We start from the raw sequence: 9874 nt of genomic DNA, 5'->3' as shown, positions 1-9874 counted from the left end.
ACGGCAGCCTGTCTCGGGTCCCTTCGACCACGCACACGTTTTCCTCCGCCCCGTGCAGAAAAGTTCCATCTCGCCTGGATTCAAGCGGGCGAGGGTCTCGACTTGTTTGTGGATTCTCCCCGCAAGGTCCGTGGGAATGATAGATGGGTTCTTCGGGGTAAATTAGAGCTGGCCTTGCCTCTTTTGCTCCAGAGGGGCTGTGCAGACCAGTAGGACTAGAAGGATCTCCCCCCCACCCCCAATAAGTACACAGCAGAAACACAGCACAAGGCCTGTTCACACCTTTAGCTTCCCACCCCGGAAAACATCTTGCTTGCCTGAAGCTCAGTGGGCAAGAGTCATAGGTCATTTATGCATGGGAGTTTTACATGAGGTTCGTTGCTCGCTGGACCTGCACTTTCCCGGTGGGAATTGATGCACCAGCAGTCCCCAAGCTCAAATCAAGTCCCCACCCCTTGAAATGCTGCTTTGTAATTGGCTTACTTTGTAGAGCTTAAAATCCCCGCCCCTAAAACCCAACTGCTGCATAAAAAGGCATTTTAAGAACAAAAAAATGGAGCAATCTGAAAAGGGGGGGGAATCCAAGCCTCAGTTTTAAAAAGCCTTTCTTCTGCTCTGAAAGAGCTCAGAGGAAGCAGGAAGCATTTGAATCCCCACCTCTTTACATGCTGCGTTGTAATTGGCTGTGAGAGAAACCAAGCTTGCGTGTCCGTGCTTTGCCTTCTGCGTGGGGATTTCAGCCGGGCTGAGCTCAGGGGAGAGGGAAGAATCGGGTTAACAGAGGAATGGGAAGACCCGGACATTGTGAGGGCTGGCAGCAAGGTCATCTCTAATGGAGGGGAAACTCATGCCGAACTCCAAGGAACAACCAAGACTGACCGGGGGCCGAACGTGAGTGGAAGCACCCTTGCATAAACGACCATACACACATTGCTGAACTTCATGTCAAAAATAGGCTCTCTTCATTACTTACGGTTACAGCCATAAGGCGTGGAGGATAACAGAGAAAAAGCCCCTCACAGGCCACAGTGGGAGTTTTCTGTTTGCTGACATGTGCGCAGTCTGCTCCGTAAGAACTCCTGCCCCGGTGGCTTCTCTGTGCTTAACAGCTCCAAACACACCTCTCCAATATTCCCATGTTACAACGGCAAGATCTGGGCATGTGGTCAAATTGCACTTGAGCACCGTCTCACACTTTTTTCAGGGTCCCACGGAGGTGCTGTTTGACCCGCTGGGGGAAACCGTGGGTGTCTCCCAATAAACCACATCACCTCCTTCCTGGACTTTCAGGTTAGGAAAACGGAGTGGCAGGGGATGCTGAACCCCTCGACCAAACGTGCCATGATTCCAATCAGAATTGTGGGAGCCAACATGGTGTAGAGGTTAAGAGCGGTGGTTTGGAGCGGTGGACTCTAATCCGGAGAACCGGGTTTGATTCCCCACTCCTCCACATGAGCGGTGGACACTAATCTGGTGAACCGGGTTGGTTCCCCCACTCCTACACATGAAGCCAGCTGGGTGACCTTGGGCTAGTCACAGCTCTCAGCCCCACCTACCTCACAGGGTGTCTGTTGTGGGGAGGGGAAGGGAAGGTGATGATAAGCCGGTTTGATTCTTCTTTAAGTGGTAGAGAAAGTCGGCATATACAAACCAACTCTTCTTCCAATGCACGGTTGTTGAAGAGAACCTGCAAGTCGTGTCCAACCATTATGCAAGGTGCGGACACCAGATCCATCCTTTGCACAAAGAAATGTGCGGGATATATTTGTAGAAAGGAGGCTGGAAACAGGGGAGGGGGCGGCCAGGTTGCAAGCTCAAAACGTTCACGTACCTTGAAATCTCCCAGTGGTACAGGAAGCCACAAAGATTCCTGCCTTCCCTCCCATCCACTCCTGCTCCAGCCACACCCCTGCTATAATGGTTACGGATCCGGGTACGTCACAAAACAAACAGAAGAGGGTGGACGAGAATGAGGAGGGAATATATGGAAAGAGTCCAGGTTGCAAGTTGCAACCCTCCGTGATGTCATTTCCCCCACATGGTGGACTAGGCTGCCCGTGAGCTGGACCAAAGGCAGACGGGTGCATCTCTGGGCCTGTTGATGGCACTTCGATGGGAGAAGCTGTGCTGGCTAACTACACAGCTATATATATATATTTCCTACAGCACTTTACCCAAGACCCTCTTAAGTGAAGGCTCTAGGGAATGATTCTGGGACCATGTGCGTGCAAAACATACGCTCCAACCATGTTTACGGTCCATTCCCCTCCTTCCTTCTTTTCAGGCCATGTCGCCGAATGACTCAGGGACCAGATTTTCCAGGTCCAAAATCAAAAACCGAGTTCCGGTGTGGAGCATTGAAGTGTGTGAGTCAGAGAGATGTCGTTTTGGGTGGATGTTTCAAACAAATGCAGTCCTGGCCAAAGCAGTACTCTGGGTTTTTTTGAGATCTCAGGTCGGAGCTAGGCAACCTCCCTACCCCCAAGTCTCAAAGCTGGTAATGACGGAGGCTTCGTCGCCTCTGTCTCCTCTGATAAACAGGCTTGGGTAAAGTTTCAAAAACTTGATTCACCAAAGTCATCAGGGATGACACAAAGGTCTTTTACGCATGGCTGTTTTGCTCGTGGTCACCCCTCCAACGACTTCGGGTCTCTGTGCTGATCATGCATCCTGCTTCCGACCATCAGAGGGTGCCACGTTCTCCCCCTGCGTTCCCCCGCGTTTTGCCCGCGTTTTCAGAGACCAGTTTTATCTTAAATTTTAAAACGCGGGGAAAGGCAGAGGAGGAGAGCGAGGCGACCTCTGACGGTCGGAAACGGCGTGCATAACCAAAACAAAGACCCTCAAGTCGTTGGAGGGGTGATGGCGAGTGAAACAGCCATGTATAAAAGACCAGAGAAAAGCACGCACACATTAAAGGCTTTAACCATACCACCCTCAGCTCTCTTTAAACCCATAAACTATATCTGCGTAACATTTAAATGCCTTACACGTTTGGGGGTCTTTGGCTTGGGTCCTGTCTCGCATGAACCAAAGGAGCAGCATTCCCATTTCTACCAGCCTGCCCTCTGTGCACCCAAAAATTACAGCCGGCAGGAGGAGGGTAGCGAATCTGTAGGCACAGCACAGCTAAAGCAGGGAAGAGGTCTTTAGGGGAAAGGAGGAATCTGTGAAAAATTGCCCTTCTCTTTTTCCGCAAGCTGAAAAAACAATATAGGACCCAAGCTCAGCTTTCTCTGCTGATGGCGTGGACCAGGGCTGCCAACACCCGGCCGCAGAGACAAAACCCCATTCCCTTTCCTTTCTTCGACGCCCTCTGGTGCTTACTTCGATGCCCCGCTTTCAAGCATCAGAGCAAGAGGGAAGAGCTCTGAGCAACGTCTGAGAAACCAAAGAATATATCCCTTCACCCTCCCCTCCTTCTAGTTTTCATTTTGTATCTTTCGTTCTTTTATATATTTTAGCCTGAAAGCCAAACATTCCTGCCCCCACCGGATGATTTTTTTCATCTATGGGAAGAGGGAAGAAGGTGTTAAGGGGGGGAGGGAAGAGAAACAACCCATTGTTCTAGGCATATCATGACGACATGTATTTTGATGGTCTGTATATAGTATATATGTGCGCGAGTATTTTTTACCTGTAAATCTTTTTTCTTTCTTTCTCCCTCTAACTTTTTTTTTTTTTTTTAGGGACAAAAACACCAATATCAAATGATAATTAAAAAAAAAGTATTTCCTCAAGTAAACATAATGCTTCAACTGTTGCTTTAATATTGGTCACAAAAAGAAGGGTGCTGTTTGTCAGGGTGTGGCGCCAGGATGCCGCCTCCTCCATCCCAAATGTGATGCCTGTTCTTACGTTGCCATTTGGGGTGCGAGGTAGGCAACTCATTCCCATTCTCTTGATAAGACCCCCCTCCCTTTTACTGAATTGGGAAATCGTTAGCTGCTCTTCCCAAAGATATCATTTCCCGGGTCAAAACACACGTGAGCCTGGGGATCAGAGCTGGGATCCTGAGCTGCACAATGTTGTTTATGGGGGAGGGAGAATATGAATGAGGTTAGTGGGGCTAAGGAAGAGGAGGGTTAACTTGTGGAACTCCCTGCCCCAGGATGTGGTGATGGCTGCCCACTTGGAAGACTTGAAGAGGGGAGTGGACATGTTCATGGAGGAGAGGGCTATCCATGGCTACTAGTCAAAATGGATACTAGTCATGATGCATACCTATTCTCTCCTGTTTCAGAGGGGCATGCCTAATATAATAGGCACTGTGGAACACGGGCAGGATGGTGCTGCTGCAGTCGTCTTGTTTGGGGGCTTCCTAGATGCCCCTGGCTGGCCACTGTGTGTACAGACTGCTGGACTCGATGGACCTTGGTCTGATCCATCATGGCTTTTCTTATGTTCTTCCTTTCTAGGGTGAGCTGGTCACGTTTTCTCCCGGCATTTCCTTGTTTCAGGGGAAAGCAACCAGGGTCCCTGGGGTTGCCAGCTCCAGGTTGGGAAATTCCTGAAGATTTTGGGGGTGGAGCCTGAGGAGGGCGGGGTTTGGGGAAGGGAGGGACTTCAGTGGGGTATAATGCCATAGAGTCCACTTTCCAAAGCGGCCATTTTCTCCAGGGGAACTGATCTTTGTCGCCTGGAGAACAGTCGTAACAGCGGGAGCTCTCCAGCCACCACCCTATTTGAGCCCCAAATCATCAACGGCTTCGCCATACTTCCCTTGGTTTCTTCTGCTGATTAGCCCACCGGTTCTGAACCCGTGGGGCTGGGACCCATAAGTGAGTTGGGAGGCCAAGGGTGGGGAAGAGGAACAAAGAAAGCTGGAGAGTCTGGGAGGCTCACTGGCACGTTTGGGTTTGCCTCTGCAGAATGTGTGAAATGGCCATGAAATAACAGCCGGTCACTCAATAACGCCATATATTTATTAATACTAAAGATGAAAACTGTTCCTTGTTCGTTGATGTCAAGATCCCGTTTTCTGTTAGCGAGGGCTAGGGAGTAGCACGGATTTACTTTGCAAGCGAGCGCCGTCAACTGCCGTGCTTTTAGAAGAGGGCTCCTGCTACAAGCAGGTTGAGCTAAACCATCCTTACTCGCTGGGTTGGTGGGGAAGTTCCAGCCATCTGGGGGAAGCACAGTCATACCCACCCACCCAGTCTGCAGCTGGCCAAGTGACAGACAACCACCTCAGCAGGTCGGAGCCCTCCCCTGCCTGGAGACGAACTCATCCAGCGAGCGAGCTCCCTTGTGGGGGGGTTTGTCGGTGAATGGAACTGCTGGCAGGGATCCCTAAACAGCCAGCAAAGTGGATCCTGGTGATAACCTGTTACCTGCGTCGCACAGAACATTCTGGGGGAGCTGACAGCAGGGCCAGATGTTGCAAGGGGAACGCAGGCTTCCTAACTTGGTGTCTCTCGTCTAGCATTGAGGAAGGGGCTTAAAGGTTGCATCCAGTCTAAATCGGCAATTCCCACAGATGCTTGTTCCTGCTGCAGACTCCCTGCATGTCTTTCCTCCAGGTCGCCTATCCCCAAAGAGCAGCATTTCATGGAGATGAGAGGACTGCAATGGGTAGAGGGAGGGGGTGGGGGAGTTCTGTTCCGCTGATGGGAAATTTAAGGCGCTTTCACACATGCCGAATAATGCACTTTCAATCCACTTTCAATGTACTTTGCAGATGGATTTTACTGTGGTCGTTTATGCATTGGGAGTTTTACCTGAGGTTTGTTGCTCGCTGGACTCACACTTTCCTGTTGGTAGTCTTTACACCAGCAGTCTCCAAGCTCAAATCAAGTCCCTGCCCCTTTAAATGCTGCTTCATACTTGGCTGTAGTGAGATAAAAGTTTCCTCCCCCCCACCTGCAAACCCAATTGCTGCATAAAAAAGCATTTTAAGAACAAAAAACGGAGCAAAAAAAGAAGCCTTTCTGCTGCTCAGAAAGAGCTCTCAGGAAGCAGGAAGTATTTGAATGCCTGCCTCTGGATGTGCTGCTTTGTAATTGGCTGTGAAGAAAACTAAGTTTGCGTGTCCCACACTTTGCCTTATGCATGGGGATTTCACCCGGGCTGAGATGGAAGGAGAGGGAAGAATCGGGTTAACAGAGGAAAGGGAAGGGCTGGGATCTGTGAGGGCTGGCATAACTCCATAGAACAACCAAGACAGACGGGGGGCGGGGTGACCATGAGTGAAAGTACCCATGCATAAATGACCTCTGTGAAATGGCAAAATCCACTTGCAAATGATCGTTGAAAGTGGATTGAAAGTGCATTATTCAGCATGTGTGAAAGCACCTAAGTCTGGGTGACCTTGGGCTAGTCACAGTTCCCTCAGAACTCACTCAGCCCCACCTATCTCACAAGGTGCCTGTTATGGGGGGAGGAGAAGGGAAGGCAATTATAAGCCCCTTTGAGATTCCTTAAGGTAGAGAAAATTGGGGGATAAAAACCAACTCTTCTTCTTTTGAGCCATGGGCAATAAGGAACGGCTTTGTGAGCTATCCTGACAAATGGCGGGTTTGTAAATCGCAACCTGCCTGGTCACCGCTGGTGAGTAAAAACTGCCTCCAGGCGAGTGTCTGTCAACTAGGAGTGAATCAGCTCTCTTTTTGTTCCCAGGATGTCTTGTGAGCCATCAACAAGCGGGACTCAAGTATGTGTGGGCGAAATTTCTTGCGAGCTAGAAACCTGGGGAAACTTCCTCGCAAGGCTGACAGAAGCTATTGGGGGAACAGGTTTCCAGGGTCAGGTCTCCCTGTGTTTCCACAGTGTCGCTCAGCGGCAGAATCCGCACTGAAAGAACTGTACAGGACTTGGCCCATTCCATCATGCCTTCTGTATACTGCCTTAGCAGCACTCAAGGAAGTCGAAATTGGCGGTGCTCACGCCGGGGAGTGCTGACAGCATTTGAGAGCCCTCTTCTCTAGAGGAGCTCGGCTTCTAAGTGACTCAGCCTAAACATCCTGAAGGAGAAATGGTGGAACTCCTTGCCCCAGGATGTGGTGATGGCTGCCAACTCGGAAGGCTTTAAGAGGGGAGTGGACATGTTCATGGAGGAGAAGGCTATCCATGGCTCCTAGTCAAAATGGATACTAGTCATGATGCATGCCTATTCTCTCCAGGATCAGATGAGCATGCCTATTATATTAGGTGCTTTGGAACACAGGCAGGATGGTGCTGCTGCAGTCGTCTTGCTTATGGGCTTCCTAGAGGCATCTGGTTGGCCACTGTGTGATCAGACAGCAGGACTTGATGGGCCTTGGTCTGATCCAGCAGGGCCTGTCTTACGTTCAGTTCTAAAGATGACCCAGCGGTGTTGCAAAGACACATCCTGTCCCCTAGCCCAAGTCACTGATGCTGAGCTGGGCCAGTAGCAATGGCATAGCGCTCAGTAGAGTCAATGCTTGTTCCGGGACTACAGTAACCATGAACTGGAGTACCTTTAGGATATAATCATCAGCAACTGAGGCAGGTGCTGGCAAGGTCATTCAGTGCCTGAGGCCGCAAAGATGCCTGGAAATTCAGTCAGGAGCAACTCCACCACTTGGTTCTGGTACACCATGCCCTCCGCCAGGCTGGCCACGTCCCCCTCGTGTCGCAGCAGTGTGGGCCCAAAGACGATGCCGATGTTCTGCGTGGTCATCCGGTTGACGTCTGAGTGCTCCATCACTCTGAGGGAAGCGGATAGAATAGAAAGTAATAGGAACATCTCCCTTTGCCAACCTCCACTTAACACATGCCTAGAATCATAGAGTTGGAAGGGACCACCAGTGCCATCTAGTCCAACCCCCTGCACAATGCAGGAAATTCACAACTACCTCCCCCCACACACACACACCCAGTGACCTCCATGCCCAGAAGATGGCCAAGATGGCCTCCCTCTCATCATCTGCCTACGGTCACAGAATCAGCATTGCTGACAGATGGCCATCTAGCCTCTGCTTAAAAACCTCCAGGGAGGAGAGCTCACCACCTCCCGAGGAATCCTGTTCCATTGAAGAACCACTGTAGCTGTTAGAAAGTTTTTCCTAATGTCTAGACGGAAATTCTTTTGATTTAATTTCAATCCGTTCGTTCTGGTCCAAACTTCTGTGGCAAGGGAAAACAACTTGGCACCATCCTCTACACAGATATGTTATGCAGATATGTTCTGCCAATGTGGTGCAGTGGTTATGGTGTGGGCCTAGGATCTTGGAATCCTAGCTGTGGATCACCGGTCTGCCACAGAAATTTGCTAGGTGATCTTGGGCTAGTCTCATTCTCTCAGCTCAGGGTTGTGGTGGTGAGGATAAAACAGAGGAGGGAAGAGCAATGTTCTAAGCTGTTATGAATCCACCTTGGGGAGAAAAGCATGCTATGACTATCTGAATAAATAAAATCTGGATTTTACATTTAAACGCTGGGGAAACCTGGAGGATGAGTGAGTGGCAATCTGCACATGCTTAAAATCATTCCCTGATTTATCTCTGCACATCACAATAAAGAATCCTTAAAACCTTAACATTTCCTTCTATCTGTAGCCTAGAAATATATTTTGACATTTAGATTCCGGGAATTTGAATCCATGACCCGCCAACGATGCCTCGTGCAGTTCTAACTGTCAAACGCTACTATTTTCAGATTTGCAAAACTCCGTATATGCTTGCAAAGCAAATCCAATTGCAAAAACCAGACAGCAGGAAGCATACTAATCAGATGAGTACAGTTGACAGGTGAGCTCCATCACATATTAGCAACAAACTCAGCACATGCCAGCAATAGGTAAAAAGTAAGAAAAAAAGGTAGTGTGGGCTGGTATGATAAATCCCTTACTTTCGGAGATGTTCCAGTAAATAATGGAGGGTGTCCCGGTTGGGTTGGGGGAGGCTCTCGATCAGCCCCACCAGCTTGGATACTCTTTCCTTGGAGTCAGACATCTCTGCATAGGGAGAAATATAACAGGCCAGTTGCAGGGTGGGTAAGGGGACAAGTTTATGGGCAACAGATTCAGGACAGACCAAAGAAAGTACTTCTTCACACAGTGCATAATTAAAAGGTGGAATTCACAAGATGTAGTGGGGCCCACTAACTTAGATGGCTTTCAGAGGGGATTAGTTGAATTCATGGAGGAGGAGGCATGAATGGCGCCTCCATGTTCAGAGACAGCATGCCTCTGAATACCAGTTGCTGTGAGGCAACTTCCAGAGGATGTTCTGGACTCCATGTTCTTCTTGCAGGCATTCAGGAGCATCTGGTTGCCCACTGAGGGTAACAGGATTCTAGAGTCGATGGTAGGGCTGTGCATATCGATAAACCCAAACCAAAAAATGCCATTTCAGTAAATTTCGGGTTTGGGTTTACTGAATTCAAAAACCTGGGGGGAAAGCCAAAGCCAAATTGGCCATTCCCAAAAAAAACGGGTAATTATCCAGTTTTTTTGGGTTCTCCCCAGGCTTTGCAAAGCTCCTGGGGGGCATTTTTTGACGTAGAACCCCCAAACTTGCAGAGTAGTTTGCAGGGACTCTCCTTGCAAGAACCCCCAAGTTTGGTGAAGATTGGGTCAGGGGGTCTGAAGTTATGGGGTCTAGAAGAGGTCGCTCCCTCCCGCCTCCATAGGCAAGCATTGGAAGGTAAGAGATTCTCCATTCACTAATCAGCTAATGCTTGTCTATGGAGGAGGGAGGGGCGACTTCTCCAGAGCCCATAACACCGGACCCCTGACCCAATCTTCACCAAACTTGGGGGTTTGTGCAAGGAGAGTCCCTGAAAGCTACCCTGAAAATTTGAGACCTCTACCCTCAAAAATGCCCCCACAGGAGCTTCACAAAAAATCCCCTTTGTTTCCTATTATGGGAATGTTCCATTAATCGACTTTCGCTACATAGGCGCAATCCTG

At 49.5% G+C, this 9874-nt stretch overlaps 1 protein-coding gene across 1 annotated transcript in view; it reads right to left on the bottom strand.

Annotated features, from left to right (window-relative positions):
• Nucleotides 1-7483: 7483 nt before the first annotated feature.
• The window catches only part of ARHGAP9 (Rho GTPase activating protein 9), a 39793-nt gene continuing 37402 nt past the window's right edge, over nucleotides 7484-9874 (bottom strand). Inside the window, exons 18-19 of the mRNA XM_056849366.1 lie at nucleotides 8812-8917; nucleotides 7484-7670 (exon numbers count right to left, since the gene is read on the bottom strand). Coding sequence (XP_056705344.1) covers nucleotides 7484-7670; nucleotides 8812-8917 — 293 coding nt within the window. The remainder of the gene's footprint in view (nucleotides 7671-8811; nucleotides 8918-9874) is intronic.

The sequence above is a fragment of the Euleptes europaea genome, chromosome 1 (assembly GCF_029931775.1).
Source record: "Euleptes europaea isolate rEulEur1 chromosome 1, rEulEur1.hap1, whole genome shotgun sequence".
In the NCBI taxonomy this organism is placed as follows: domain Eukaryota; kingdom Metazoa; phylum Chordata; class Lepidosauria; order Squamata; family Sphaerodactylidae; genus Euleptes; species Euleptes europaea.
Note: the sequence above shows the minus strand (reverse complement) of the source record. Positions and strands in the feature narration are given on the sequence as shown.